Source organism: Lepidothrix coronata, unplaced genomic scaffold (genome assembly GCF_001604755.1).
Source record: "Lepidothrix coronata isolate B3197 unplaced genomic scaffold, Lepidothrix_coronata-1.0 Scaffold47, whole genome shotgun sequence".
Lineage (NCBI taxonomy): Eukaryota > Metazoa > Chordata > Aves > Passeriformes > Pipridae > Lepidothrix > Lepidothrix coronata.
This window is the reverse complement of record NW_016690227.1, coordinates 5,426,738-5,443,227: the sequence shown is the minus strand read 5'-3', so window position 1 is coordinate 5,443,227 and position 16,490 is coordinate 5,426,738. Positions and strand designations below refer to the sequence as shown.

General features: G+C 38.3%; 1 protein-coding gene across 3 annotated transcripts in view; it reads left to right on the top strand.

The window, feature by feature from the left end:
• Positions 1-16,490, top strand: part of MOCOS (molybdenum cofactor sulfurase) — a 215,894-nt gene that overhangs the window by 176,758 nt on the left and 22,646 nt on the right. For all 3 annotated transcript variants that reach the window (XM_017814904.1, XM_017814903.1, XM_017814905.1), the window contains 3 exons: positions 699-815; positions 4,100-4,543; positions 11,181-11,343. In XM_017814904.1, coding sequence (XP_017670393.1) covers positions 699-815; positions 4,100-4,543; positions 11,181-11,343 — 724 coding nt within the window. The remainder of the gene's footprint in view (positions 1-698; positions 816-4,099; positions 4,544-11,180; positions 11,344-16,490) is intronic.

Here is a 16,490-nt window from a genome sequence, read left to right as displayed (position 1 = left end):
TGGTATAACACCAAACAGCACAGCACAAGGGGAAAATGCACCAGGGACTTGATAGACTTGGTGGTTGTATGTGCAAGACTCAAGGAGGCATTCTAGTTCACTGTCTTTTATGTCAGATGTTATTGCCTACTGACAGGCCAATCCCTCCAGCACTTGTGTTCCAAAATCCCACAGATACTGTCAGTTTCTGTAATGAGGATTGCAGTTTCAGATCACCAGAGAACAGTTTTCTTTAGCTAACTGAAAAGGTGCCCCAGGCCTCTCTTCAGTCTCTGCAGAAGCAGTTGTAGGTGGTGATTCTGTCAAGACACCAAGTGACACTTTGCTGAAGGTCTGTAATTAACACTACTGATGTGAATAAACCTGTTCACAGGTTTAAAATTAAGCAAATGTATTGGCATTTACAGGATCATGACCTGAACCTATATGCCCTGTTTGTGTGTGTTTTGTATGTAGTAGTCTCGCAATGCCAAGGTAAGCATTTCTGCTTCTACGACTGTTTTCTTCTAGCTGAAATAACAGAGCTGAATACTCCTAAATCTATATGGGAATGGTAAAAGCTACAGTAAGTTGTTAATAATTTAGAGACATCATTTACCTTCATTGATTTCTACCTTTAAAACATTGTATCTTGTTGACCACAACTTTGAAATGTTTATTTTTCATTCTGCTCCTATATCTACTGCTGAATTGGGAAGGTGGACAAGATGGCCAGTCTCCACAACATACATGTCCGCACGGGTTGCTTCTGTAACACAGGAGCCTGCCAGATGCATTTGGATATAAGCAATGAGGACATCCGAAGGAACCTGCAGGTTAGTTTCTCAGTGTGATTACTTGATAGATATATTGTCCGTGGAAAATACTCAGTGACCCAGAAGACACCTTCTGGCTATCATTTCTGAATTTCCTGAAGGTGGGAGGTTTGAAGTGGAGCAGAAAATCTGCCTCTGTGTAAAAAACAGGTATTTAAAAGATAAAATAAATGCATCCTGTTCCATGGTTTTAAGTTTCTGTGACTTTTAGGAATGAAGGTAAATTTGAGTTGCTTTCTCTGACTTTTTGACTCACCTGCCATGTTAAAGAACTGAATTAACTGAAATTCAATTCATTGAAATTAGGTGTTTAAACAAAATCATTTGATGGACCCAAAGAAGTATCTGTTGCTTATTTCATTGGAAAATAGGAAATTGTACTTGTTCTGATTTGGGATACCATGAAATCCAGACTTCTTGCGGAACAGAAATTCCTGGACAATTCATCTCATGTTGTTCCTTAGGTATCCTTAATTGTACTTCATAATGTTCAAGCATTGTAGGCCTATTGCTGTTGGGTGTTACAGTTTAAAATACGTATGCAAATTGGACAAGAAACAATAAATGGGAACATACAGCGAATCTCAAAGAATGAAGTAAATTTAGATGACATCTACTTAGATTACTGGTGTAATTGTTAGAACATGAATGTAAAGACTGTTTTCAATATTACTAATATTTTCCATAAATTCTCATTAAAAGATCTATAGCAGGATGTATTACAGTGAAGTGGGGGAGGCTTCCTGTCTGCATATTTGTCAGAGTTTGAAATTGCACTAAATTAATTCAGAGCAATCAAAAATTTTAGTAATGATGTTATTCAAAAGGTAGAAAAAATAAATCTAATGGCTATACTGATATTATAGCTCCCTCATAATTTCCCAGAGACATTTAGATAACTTTTGCAAATACATTTACATGCAGGACTGATAAGTTCTTTAAAGGCAGGGAGGTCTTTAATGCATTCCTTGACAAAATGATGCTTTGATTTACCATGGAAGCTCTCTCCTCTGAGAAAGGAAAAAAGGGTCTACCCTTCTGCTGAAGTGAAAAATGCCAAATTATCAGCTGCCATGCTCTTAGATGTCCTAATACAAGGAGGATTTTGCTAAGAAGTGAGTGACCTCTTTTAGGTCTGTATCATTTAAATGGGGATAGGCCAAAGTTTCATAGAGAGACACTTAAACTGCAAAAAGTTGTATGATGAGGTTATACAGTCATACAGTCATTATTTTGGGACATTCCATTCCCATCAGTTCTTTGAGAAGTATCAGGATGAGTTATTGGCAAGATTACTGTGTAGTGGAGGGCATCTTTTTATCACATTATTTGCACATATACTTCTGTTTCATCTTTTCCCAGCGTGCTGACTGTATTCTTCCTTCCCTGATGAAGATTTACGTGTATAAAATGCTTGTGATGGGGGACTTTCTGTCCTCAAGGGTCCCTGGAAAAGCATGGTTAGTTTTCTTAGCGTGTTACATAGGAACTAACACATCTGTTCTAGAACAGGCAGCACTTACAAGTATTGAGACCACGTTGCTGAGAACACAGCTGCGTTGGGCAGGACACGTCTCCAGGATGAAGGACCACCACCTACCCGAGATCTTGCTCTATGGTGAACTCACCACTGGCTGCCACAAGAGAGGAGCCCCAAAGAGGAGATACAAGGACTCCCTGAAGCAACATCTCAGCTTTGGCCACACTGATCTTCATCGCTGGTCTACCCTGGCCTCCAGTCGGGAGGTCTGGAGACACACTATCCATAACGCTGGTGCTTCTTTTTAGAACGCACGCAGGATTACCCTTGAGGAGAAAAGACAACGCAGAAAGAATCATATCCTGCTGATACCATCCAAGGAGTCTTTCTGCTGTGCCTTTTGCAACCAATCTTGTCTATCTCACATTGGCCTCTTTAGCCACCAGTGCACTTGTAGTAAATGTGGGTAGAGCCCTTCCCAAATCTTCGTTCGCAAAGCCTAGCCATGATGAACATGTGAACTCGTTTATTTATTTGAACAGTAGGAACCTCTACCCTTAGTCAATCAAGCAATATTTGGCAGAACGGTTACAGAAGAGTATATTAACAGAGGCAACCTAATTTCACAAATATTGCTTCTGCTCTGTTGTCAAGGATAAAAACTACATCACACTGCACTAAAATATTTACTACTGTATTGCATGCTTTGACATAGATGTAGATTTTTCGATTTCTTTTTGCATAAATGGGATCTGTGTTCATTGTACTGTGACATTTTTTACTTAAAAAAAACCCCTCACGTAAATAAACTATTTATGCAACCATTTTTAATGTAACTGAAATGTGTAAATAAATTAAATTCTGAGGAAAAAAAACAACTGCTGCTGCACTTAGAGGAATAGGATGCTGAATTAGGACTAAATCTTATGTTCATTGGTTAGCTAATATTAGATGGCTTACTTCCCTGGTGGTGAGTGGGAGAACTCACTGACTGACTTATGGTATGAGAAACTTCTGCTCTTAAGGGAGAGTTTTCCGTACAGTGTCGTATGAAAGACATATCAAATAGAAGTGACAATATAGGGATTTTTCAACAAAAGTTTTGCAAGAGAAAATTTGTGTTCTTCAGAGGAGGAAGTGCTAGAGAAAAGGCTAGTTCCCTCCATCCTGAAAGCAATGTGTGGACTGGATCAGCAAGAGAGATTTGCTGCATATTCCAATGACAAGGAATATCACTTTGGTTGTTTGAGCTCTAGATTCAAGTCTCTGCTTTGCTAATATCCCAGACTAGTTGTCTGCCATTTGGACTATTTAACACAAGCCATAAATAAGCCACTAGTGGTATAAAATGGAACTGTTCTGACAGTGAATATCAAGAAAACTGACCCATAAAAATCAGCTGTCTCATGGTTTGTGCACTTATCTGAATATAATAACCCAGTTTAAACTCCAGTGAACTATGCAGGTGAGACTGGAATATCCCTGGAGACTGCTGTAGCTAGCAGGCAATCATGGGACATACAACCTTTTTGTGATAATTGATATGTTTGTAAGAAACATCTCTTTCCTTAGAGTAGAATAGGACAAGCAGCTCAAAATTATCTTCTCTCAATTTGAGTAAATCATAAGATAGTTGGGATTTTTTTTCTCCATTTTCTCTCTGTATTCATGAGTTAGCCTTGTATTTTTTACAACAGTTTTTCAGGTGAGAATTAAGAGACTCATTAATAGCTAGGTGAAATTAGAGGGAAATAAAGCAAAGTGTCATCACAGTTCTCTGGTTTTTTTTCCTGTTTCAAACCAGGCTGGCCATGTCTGTGGAGATGATATAGACCTAGTTGATGGACGTCCCACTGGTTCTGTGAGAATATCCTTTGGCTACATGTCTTCTTTTGAAGATGCACAGACCTTTTTGAATTTTATCATAGCCACCAGACTTTCCAAATTGGACACTGAGACTCCTTTCAAGTCTGTTACAAAGCTGACAATAGAGTCTGTTCCAGATGACCTCCCTTGCTTTAACGATGTAGACAAATCGTCTCCAATACTACAAATCTCAGATGGAGAACTCAGGAGTAACCTGTCTGCGACGAAGACAACTGTCAACTGGCAGCCACTGGAGACTGAGGCTGAAAGCATAAGGGCAGCTGTTTCTGAGACTGCAGTGCCAACATGTAGGAAAGGTGGCAAGCCCATCACTGTTGCCAGCATTTACCTCTACCCAATCAAATCCTGCTCTGCATTTGAGGTATGTGCTTTGAATCATTCTGAAGTATTTATTCAGCTCAACCTAGTGTTTTTCCTTACCCCTCTTGGCCATGTGCATGAGATATTAGGAAGCAGTGTGTAGGTACCCATGTCTCCTTTTTTCCAACTTCTAGGATCAAGTCCTGCGTGTTAGGGTACTTTGAAGGATTTTCAAGTAGGCTGAAGTTACAGAGTGCAAATACATCTTCTGCTTTCTCCTCCCCCATGAGAGCCAAATCTGCACATAATATACTGTCTTGAAGAAAATAGTTGGATTTGCAAAACTTGACTAAAATATAATCAAGTAATTAGTATGCTTTTACAGAATGACATGTGATGGACTTGTAGGCATTGATGGGTAGGCAGCAATTGAGAAATAACTTGATTAACATGTTATAATTGAGAGGCCGCTGATTTACATTACAAAGAAATGTTATCATTAAAAATACATTTGCAACAGAAATATGACATTTAAGTGTTGCTGCACTATTTGAAAGTTCACTCTTTGAAGATTTTAATTGCTTTTTTACAAAGTTAATAATATCATCACCTTAGCAGTGACTTTTTTTTTACATAGTGCACGATGAAATAGGTGTATGGCCCACACATGACCTGGAATGTGACTCTGCTTAGTACCATACTGGAAAATGATTTAATGAATGTCAATAATGATATAACTTTTCTTACAAAAACTTACTGGTGTAGGCCACTGTCTCATATCTGAGCGAGAATTGGGATCAAATCCAGAGACAAATCCTCTGCCTTTCAAATAGGGCTTCTCAGCTGATTTGATCATGTTTGGGTTGATTTTTTTTCTTCTTAATGCAAAAAGAGGTTGGGCAATTAAACACTGTTAAATTATCAACAAAACATCTGTATTCTTAAATTTGATTTGGCTTATGATGTCTTTAATTCAGAGACACAATCCTGAGCATTAAATGAGACCTGAACAAGCAATTTCCACCCTTATTAACCTCCCACTAGATCAAACTGTTTAGAAAATCAAATTAATTGCCCATTTCATGTGAAAATTTTTTAACCTTTGTTTAAGTGTTGCAGATTTTATAGCTGTGTTACAGAAGCCCACTACAGAAGCTGCTGAAATAAGTTGTAACACTATTCAGGCCCCTTTGGGGTTAAATTCTATTTTTAACGTGCAGGCTGGTGTTGTGAGATACATACCACAACATTCAGTGCTAAGAAGGCTTTGAAGTGATTTTGCCCAGGAGCAGGTAAGACATACCTCAGCATGAAAGAAAGCTTATGTTTCCCCACACGCTGAGCCAGGTTTCTTCTCTTCAAGCTCTATGAGGGGAAATGACTCTGAGTGATAAATTCTCACAAACCTGGTACTACCCCCTGACAGACAGAACTGTAATTTTATATGGAGGGGGGAAAATCCCCATGCCTCTTACACACTTCTTGTGCTAGGCATGTGTTAATGGGCCTAGAGTGAAAACAGGGTTCATCTTACCTCAGTTTATGCCTCTAAAGTTACACATTGTTCTGTAAGCAGTGAGAGATGCAGATCTGCTAATTTATTTTATCATAAAATAGGCATCTGCAGTAGGAAACATAAATTGTTCCTGCATATTTCTATCTCTTTTCATTGACTACAAGAGGAACCCAAGGCAACTTGGATTGTGGAGCTAACACTAGCTGATCTGAATAATTTAAAAATAGATATTAAAACTGCAACTACATTATGAGGCTTAATTTTCATGCCTAGAGTAATTTTTGAAGTCCCTTTTTTTTTCTGACAAAGCATCAAACACATTAGAACCAATTAAGCTAAGCACTGTCAGAGCTTGTATTGCCAAAGAGTAATAGACAAATATACATATACCCATGCCATTGCTAACTGCAGAGTGTACCAACCTCCACTATATATATATATATATATACACACACTATATATATGTCTATATACATCATTACTGCAACTTCAGCCTAAACCACCTTGAAACAGGAAAAACAACCCATGCTACATGCACTGGAGTTTGAAACAAAATGTGCTAGAGAAACCTCACCACAATTAAAGGGAATGAAGTCCTGAAAATCATTTTGCCTTCTAAAATAATGATTATACCAGAATCTCTAGGCTTTATCTTGAAAGGACTGAATTGTATACAAAACTATTCCTTTGCCATTCGCTTAGTCGTCTTTGTCATACAGACTTCACACTTATTATCTCCTTACTTCAATAAACTCATAAACTTCTGAAGTATTAATCACGTAACTTGTTGTTTCCTAGTCTTTGGTTGCAATCAAAGAATTGAAATTCAGTTTCATGTTTTAAATCTAAAATAACTCTAGATTCTTTGTAGTTGTTGGAAACTGAGAGCAATATTTTCAATTTGATCTCCATTTTTTTCAGTTATGGGGTAACTCTAAGATAGCTGATATGAAAAGATGAAAATAGTTTAAATACTGGGCTGTCATAAATTCATTCATCTTGTGATACTTCGATACTTGAGATCAGAAGCTCATAGATCTGTAGGTTCAAGTGCAGGCCTCCAACTGGTATGGGGGGTCAGACCATTAGCACATGCAGTAAATAGGCTTTATTGTAACTAAATGATCACTTGCATTTTCCTAAAATAATATGTGCAGTGGAAAATTCCACCTAGCCATGTGTGCAGGACGCAACCCATCTGCCAGTGAAATCTGCCCACTGACTTGCTGGTCGCAGGACAGATGATTAGTGACAGGAGGACAAACTTGAGGAGGATGTGAGTACAAACTCCCAGCTGTTTGATCTCCTCTTTAGAGTCACATAATCTCCTCCTCTGCTAAACTCTGATTTCTCTGTTCTATTCTAAGTGATTTAGTATGAGAGGTACTTGACCTCCAGAGAAAATGAGAGTGCAGAGTACTTTGGCAGCTGGAAGGATGAAGCTTGGCATGAAGATCATCAACTCACTGCAGGTCAGATAATTCCTGCAGCATTTTATAGAGTGTTCCTAGCCATGGGACAGTCTCTATTCAGTGTTGTTCCATGGGTTTTGTACACATGATGCAGGAAGCAGAGGGCAGAATATTCTAGCTCAACTTCTTAAATGTGTTTTCTTTTCCCTACAATTATTTTATTAAATGGGGAGAAGCACAGGAGTAACCTCTATCCTAGACCACTTTCTTCTACTTTTCCAACACAGAAATGTGTTTTAAACATGCATTTTTAAACACGAACATCTCTCATGTCATTGAATTTTGCATAATTATATAATGCAATGTGCCTAGTGAAAGAGGTTAGGACTTTAAACATTATTAACTTTATTATTCTTGCAGGAGATTTCAGAGTACAAAAAAAATTGCATCTCAACAGAGAAGACAAATTAGCTTGTAATTTAAAATACAATGCAAATTCCTGGTGATCAGTGGATAAATTACATGTAAGACCACTAACATTTTTAAACTTACATAATTTAAAACCTATTCAGTGATTCCTTTAATGTGTTCAAAAACTGTGCTAGCCTTCATGATGACATTACTGTGAAAAATGGCAGAAATGCATCCAAAAATGTTTTAAAGAAAATTCTGAAATTAAAAAAAACCCAACCAAACTGTTTTTGCTGTGGATATTTTTATTTACAGTAAGAAAAATGGACTAAAGTGGATAGGACAATGCCAAGTACTGTCTGTACTGTGCAATGATCCTTGCTTGTGACAGGTAGAGAACCTCGTATTGAATGATGCTGGGATGCATCACCATCTGCCATGCTGGTAATGAAGGTGTATGCTAGCATCTATCAGTAAAATCATGGTCTCCCTGCTTTCTTTCTGTCCTCCCTCTTCTAATTTGTCTCAGTACTCAGAGACAGCCAGACAACTTCTGGGAATCATGTTAGAAACTATGTAATGCAGTACTGCTCACTGCCACATATGTTAACCTGCGTCATTTTACTTCGTAGTAAGTGTCATCACTTGCTTTACTGCACTGTATTGGTTGCCTGAATATAGGTATACAGTGACATTTGAGTGCCCTGCCTGTCCTCCTGCTGCTGATACTAGTGGGTTGTGGATTGTCCTTGCGGCCTATGTCATATCTGCTGGGTCTTCAGCAGAGAACTCAGGCGTAATCGGAGGGAGCCAAGTTGAACCACTCTTCTCATGTGTCAGATGAAAGCAGAGCAGGCAAACTTTGTCTGAACTTCGCTATTCAGTTGCTTGTAATATGTAACAATTCCTTCAGCCTCTTTGAAATAATAGCAGGAGATGGTCTGCACAGGTCTCAAGGCTAAGTGCTGAGAACAGACATGAGTGTGTTTTTCCATACTCATCGCCAGTGTCAGTATTAGCAACAAACCAGCCCTGACTGTTTAGAACCATCTGCAACTCTCCATCCAAGGCAGAGCACACAGTTATTTTGTCGTTGCAACATGTGCAATACAGGAAGTTGAAAAGTGAGGAGTACAGCACTTGACAGTGTACAGAGGACATCTGTGAGAGGACAAGGCCTCACTGCAGGGCACACGTGTGACTATTACTACAATGGCAAATACACAGAGGAAGGGGAAAAATGGGCTGAGGACCTAAAGTCATGTGCTGCATCTCAGAGTGAAGCATGGAGTTAGTTGCCATTATTTTGGACCTATCAGAGGTATTTTGAGTGGAAGGTGTTGATTATTTTGAAATATCGGCTACCTAGTTAGCTGGGCTTACCCTTTAATACCTGTCAACATGTAAAAGGTAGCTGAATCTTTAATTAAAGAGAATGTTTTGTTTTGCTCATACAACTTCTTGCCTTCAGTGAAGGGTAAGCAAACACTTAAGCTATTTCCTGAATAAGACTGCTGTCCTGAAGTGGACCCAAAACAGCTGAATATTACAATAGGGAACTAGGAACTTGTGTGTTCTTTTTCTATTTTTCTGCTTTTTTAGTTTATTCTGTTCTTTATATATTGTAAATCCTGCAAAGATCTGTTGGATCCATGGGAGGATTTATTACCAATTAGTGATCTTCTGTTTTGGAAGGGAGATTTGTTAGCAGAAAATTCTTGCAGCTCTCAGATGATCACCAGCTGTTCAAATGCATTTTGTAGTCTAATTATATAGGATAACCAAAAATACTGGTCTCTCCAAAGAATAATTTCCAGTAAGAACAAAAATCTGTTCTTCAGCTGATATTGCAGTGTTTGGGCTATGATTTCTCTCCTAAAAAGACAGAGCAAAGGTTCACATAACTTAGGTGCTGGCAGTTTGAGGTGCTTGGACGATATGGTTTCAGGTGACACTGTCAGACATAAAGTTTCTCTTTATCACTGAATTTTTCATTCATGCTTGCTTTAAAAAAACTGCCAAATAATAAGTCAAATAGGATGATAAAACACATTTCTTCTCTTAAAATTTTTTCCATGTATTTTCTGTATTCAATACGGTTGGTAGCACTGTGGCCAAATTATTTAGAGTTCAGCTTTGATGCTTTAAGTTTTCGGTCCTAGAATGCCTGCCATCAGTTTTCTCTAGTCAGGCTGTCAGTGTCAAGCTACTGCTGCAGGCTTCTATAAAAACTGGAAAAGTTTATGGGATATTTTGGGTTCTGTGGAGTTCTGGATAGAGCACATGATAAACAAAAATGTGATTTTTAATTAATCTAACCAGTGCTTCCAGTCATGCTTTTCTTCAGAGCATCAGGCTGTGCTTGTCATATCTTTTACTCAATATTTTTTGCTAAAGTCTTTTGTCAGCTAATTCATGGGAGCTAAGCTTTTCTACAAGAATTCAACCAAGTTCACTTTTCTCCATATTCAATATGACTAGAAAGCATACGTGATCTGAAGAATATGTCTAAGTGGCCAGCTTTATGTTAAAAGAGTGGTATTAATAGTTTAGCATTCTGGAGGAGAAAGCAGATATTATTATCACCCAAAGGCATTAATAAAATTGCTGTCTTTTTGGATTTCAAGATTACCATCTGTGTAGCATCAGAAACAGATGTCCTTTTCACAAGACAAATGTACGTGAAAGCAAGGACAATATGCTTGTATGGGCTATTGGATGCAAAGTGTTATAGAAGTGATGGAAGCGCAGATAACAAAGAAGTCAATGTGTTTTGTTATAAGGGGATCTGGAGAAACTATTCCCAGCCAAACCAGAAGCTTCAGTGGTGGAGGTTTTCTCAAATGGATTCATTGATAAGTGGTTCCCATTTTATGAAAAACAAGATTTTTTAGAATTTTGAATTGCACGTTTTTCTTGCTTTCTGTTTGTTTGGTTTTGCCTTAATTTATAAAACTCCTATGAAATGTCTGTGCTTTTTAAGTTAAATGAAAATTGTTGAGGGAATAGGTCCTAAAAATGGATGAGTATAAAACTGAAAACAGTTTTCAGAGTGTTTTGGAGATTGTTTATTCTTATAGCTCTGTTAAATAAAAGTGTATGAAAATATGTAACAAATGAGAGTGATTTGATTTTGTTTTGTCAGTTTTGTGCAGTGATATCTTTATCTTTGATTTGCAATTAAGATTTCTCTTATAAAAGGCCGACATTGGCTTGATCAAACTTTCCTAATTGCAAAGAGTTTCATTAAAGGAATCTTTTCCTTCTCTTTTCTTTTTAGCATGAATCTATTAATATAGCCAATATTTTCTAAACCAACATTTTCTAAACATTTGTATCCCTTCTTGATGCTTTCCCAGGTTACAGAATGGCCAGTAGGAAATCAGGGTTTGTTGTACGACCGAAACTGGATGGTTGTAAACCAGAATGGAGTCTGTATGACTCAGAAGCAGGAGCCAAGATTGTGTCTTATAAATCCCTCGATTGATCTGAAGCAAAAAATTATGGTTATTCAGGCAGAAGGTTAGTAAACAATATTCTCTTCTTCCCTTCTTTATTGGCATGCACCCACCAAACTACTGAATGCTGTGCATGCTTACTGACTTCAGGGACAAGTTCTGTGCCAGCTGTGGGCAATAAAAGCCCAAGCTGTAACATACAGCCATAGGGGAGTTACTAAATTGTTGTAGGGGTGGGCAGAGAGTAGACAGTGATTCCCTGTGTGCAATCATAACGTGGATGCTCCAGGACAGAGAAAGGAACAGATAGATGTGAAAATTTACTGACTAGTGTCATGAAGTCCCAAACCTGAAGGGATTATTATTGCTGCAAAGGTTAAAGGAATAGAACAGAAGTCCAACATTAAACACCCTGGCCAAAGACTTTCCCATTTTGCATCTCTCTTCCTCCTTCCATCTGCGAGTTTAGATGGGTAGAGTCCAGCAGAAGTTAGTATGAATTAAATACTTGCACTAGCAGGCAAATATTTCATGATTTTTGAGCTTCTTGGGATTTATCAAAATCCTTTTTATTCCCTTCTGAGGGAAAAAAAAAAACAAAACCAAAAAACACCTATGTAAAATGTTACAGAAAGCCCTTTGCTGCTTGGGGGTGAAAATTATTTATTTTGCTAGCAATGCCATTGGCACTGAACACTGGAACAGGTTTGTAGTCCACAAAAGTCATTATTAATGCTGAGTTTGCATATGTCTGAATGGTGTTCATCATTTCCCTGGGGTCTAACATTTACTCAGCGTGTATATCTTAACCATTAATAATATATAAGTGCCCACATTTTCAGCAGCTAGAGCAAAACAAGGGAACCTATCTTAAGATTTTTCAACCTTTATTAGAAATCTGTATGAGTGGATCTGTAGCTACAGTCTCCTTTCTGTTTGTACCTTACAGTTGTTGTCCTCTTTAATTGTCTGAGAACTTTCTGTAGAATTAAATCTGACCAGTTGGTTCCCTTTGTCTGAAAAAGGTTTCTTGAATGTACATTTGGATACTTTCACTAATCATGTGATTTTTTTGTGTGCTTCTGATCCCAAACACAATCTACTTTCTTCTTAGGGATTCCAGACTTGCTCACTGGCACACACACTACTGCTTTCTACTCTTCCCTCTATAATATTTCTTTGAAAAGTTATCAGTAATTAATTTTGTGTGGAGCACCTTGCACCTCAAATTTCTGTAGTACAGCTGCACAGACAGCCTTCTCCTATAACTTTTAAATTATCAAGTGATTAAGAATTAGTTATTTCTAGAAATTCAGTTCCCTACCATCTCCCTTTCTACACATACTTCTTTCTTGCAGACACAGTGTGATGTCTTATCAAAACTTTCTCCATTTGTCCTTCATGTTTGCAGAAGTTGATCTCTGTTAGGCCTTTTGATTGCTTCATTCTGCTCTTTTAAGTCTGTCCTTCATTTTTTCCTTGCTAGAGCTTGTTCAGACAAGTGCATATCCATTAGTATGTTCACCTGTCAATAACACCTGTACTGACACACTTCAGAGTAAGAAAGAAGTTTTCTCAGATAAAAATGACAGTCAAGGCACCCATTTCTCACTGAGATTTGCAATGTCTTGCCACAGTTAGGACCAGGGTGAAATTCGCCTTTAAATCCAACATTTTACTTTGTGTCATTTTTGAAGTTTTCACTGTCGGTCACCTTCCTTCTGATGAAACTGAGAACCATTTCGACACAGAATTGATTGTCCAAGTCTATGGATTATTCTTCCAGCCAAAAGTAATTGGTCAGATCTCCAGTGTGATCTAACAAGAATGTCCTTGGCATTTATTTATAGCCTGCTTAGGTGCATCCAGTGTGTAAGAGTGGAGTAATTTTATTCTTTGTATAATGATGCTAGATACCAAACTCCTAGCCCATGAGGTGGTCTGGGACCTCTTTTATAATAGTCCTGCAGGTTTTTACTCTCATGGTGTTCTTGCAACCTGCAGCATTTTTTATAATGCTTGACAGTGAGATAATGGCTCTCTTTTCCTTGGGGAGTCTATTCCAAAGCGTACTGCTCCTAAGATAGCACAGTGATGGGAGCACATACAAACCAGCAGGGTAAGACTGAGCAGATAAATCTGCAGGAGGTTGTTCCAATATTTATTTTGTTTTCTTTCCTCTTTCCAGCAGTCAAAATGTATGATTCGTTTGTCACTGTTAAATTTTTAATTTTTTATTTTATCCCTTCACATACGTGTGTCAGTGTCATATCTACCACTTAAAATCATTTCATGACAGACAAGTTTAATTTAATAAGTTGACTCTTTCCTTGAAAATCACATGTTAATCACTACTGCTTTTGTCACCACTGTCATCAGCCTGTCAGTAGTTTGTTGCTAATTTAGGACCTGAGGCTGAACACTGCATGTGAAGCTGAAGCAGTGATCCATGTGGCAGGGAACAGTAGAACTCAGTTGAGCCAGCCTGGGTGTTTTGCAGCTCAGAGCCTTTACTGGCCTGTGTCAGTGGCTAATTTTAGTTCAGATTTGTAGCACTTAGCCTGCTGACTAACAGCCACCTCCAGTCTCTTCCAGATTGGCTGCTTTGTGAGTTATTTCTCCCATGGAATGCCTCCCACCCAAACTGCCTTTCCTCAGCTACAGCAGCATGCATCTTTCCAAGATGAGTTTTGTTTCCCCCATCTCTCCTCCCCCTGCCCTCACAGTCCCCATGCAGAGTTTCTCTGTTCTTCTCATTTACTGAATCCCCTTACTCCAGCGAATGTGAAAACCCAGAGGCTCCCAGCTGACTGGGTGACAACTGCAGCCAAGCCAGCTGCCTCCCTCCTGCTCCTCTGCAAGGAGGCTGTAATGACTCTGTTTTCTCTGCCAGTTTCGCTGCTGTCATCTGCGCTTTTCTCATTGTGCGAGCAGGCTCTGGCACAGATCTCCATCTAGAGCGTGCTTTGCTGTCTGGAGGTGTCTCTCTCCAACAGTGAGAGCCTTAGGCAACTGTGCTGCTGGAATAGGTGCCTCTGGTAAGTGCCTAAAGACAAGTGGGGCAAATCCCATGTAGCCGGGGCCTTTTTTAAACACATTTTGCTGTTATACTGTTAGATTATGGTGAAGACTTTATCTGTGCCACTTTTAAAACATAATGAGTCTGTTCTCTCTCCCCCTCCAGGCACATGCTTTCCTCTTCCTCTAGAACTTTTCATTAGTGGAAAATTTGTTTATGGCTATTTTATTTCAATATGGTTTAATATTCTCTGTCTTCTCTGTCCAAGAAAATAAAATTGTCAGCATGATTTAGTGTGACAGTAACTACTTTAATACCTTTTGCTGAATCCTCTATGTGTTGAGACACCATTTCAGGTTCTTTCTTTAACCCTTGCATGTTGGGCATCGGTGTAGCCCATCTGACAAGAAGACTTGGATGAGCAGCCTGGCTCTCTAACTGGCCCAGCTGTGCAATCCTGCCACCACTGTGAGTAGCAAGAACAGCAGAGTGAGGCTCTACACAAGGCCAAAACTGCCTGGAGGCTTAGGATCTTTCCCTGGCATGCCTGCAAAACTACTTGGCTCCCATGGCAGCTGGGGAACTCCCTGATCCCTGGGAAGAGGGTGAGAGCACAGAGAGAGAAAGGGCTTGCGCCTAGTCTCTCACAGCCTTTATTTTTCTTCAGTGGAGAGAGTGAGATTTTAGTTTTGAGAAACTGCATTTGTTAATTTTGTCAGACTTATTTTCTTAGGTTATGTGGTTCTTAACAGTCATTTCCTATTTTTTTATGTGAAGAGTGTAACAAACCCTTACTGCGACAGAACCCATTTAGAGAAAATCAGTGTACCTAACTCTAAGTCAGCCCCTGTGGAGAAAAACAACTTCTTGTATCTCAACTGAAGTTGTTAGTGGTTAGCTCTCAGCAACTTAAAGGTGGCCAGAAAAGTGCCTTTATTTCCAGAAGTCGTATTACTTGAGTGGGAATCAAGGGAAATCTTCTTGTCCTGCTCCATCAAAAACATGGGGGCACAAATTACACTGGGTTTCTTCTTGACCTACACAAAAGTCAACCAAACAGAATTTGACTGAGAATGCATTACTGTAAAAGACTAATTTCTCTCTTTCCATTTTAGCTGACAATCAGCATTACTCTGGCATGTTGGGCCTTAATTTGCCACTGCATAGTGGGAGAAATTTTGAGTGTTGAGGAGGCCCTTTACAATATTGAAGTAGAAAGATGCTAGCAAAACTGAGCAACTAATTACACTTTGTGGAGTTTATTGTGCCTTCAAATAGTCGTGTGTTACTGCCAATAAAAACAATGGGAATTAAGTGCATACACTGATGAAAGAATATACATGAATAGTTTATATTTCAGTCTATTGAAATAACACACTTCTAATTTTTCTCATTGACTGAAAATAGGAGCCATAAAGATAAGAATATTTTTGTATTAATACTGTGAGCACATCTGTGAATTTTATTATCAAGCAAATGACCATGGAGAATGACAGCTTTTACATTTTACTAACTGGCAATATTCTACTTTATTTTTTTTGCCTCAAGATAGAATAAAATTGTAATTAACAATGTTTAACTGACCTAAACATCACTGTAAAATGTGTACTGTTCAATAAAAATGTAACACACTTGCTGGTGTATGAAAACAAGTCTTTTTAAAGCCCTGAATTTCTATTTTAAGAAATTTTGTGAGCATGCCTTTCTTAGAAACTACTTTTAAAAGATATAACAGCTAAGGGTGCATACAGGATGGAACCTTTCAAACTCATCTTTTCCAGTTTGAATGGGATTAGAATCATTTGAAAGGAATAATAATGTTTAATTGTTTCAAAGTCCAAGAGCATTAATTCTAGTCAATAAAATAATAACATTGGCATCTTTTTCAGGTTGTTGTAGGCTAGTTCAAAGCATTTATTACATGTATTATTTTCTAGAGTGAACCTAACTTTTCCTCCTCTGTCTTCACTTATGAAGTATACTATCATTACCTAAAGAAGTAGACTGCTTTCTCTTTTGCAAAACATGCATGGTACAAAGCTGATAGTTGTGTTATAGTGAATCTGAACTATGTTTCATTACTCTTCAGAAGAAAATAAAACAACTTGATTTCACAAAATTGCAGAGCTGGTAGGGCTTGATTCTTATTTGTTTTACAATAGTGTAAACAGGAAGAAGTAAGTAAAATCAAA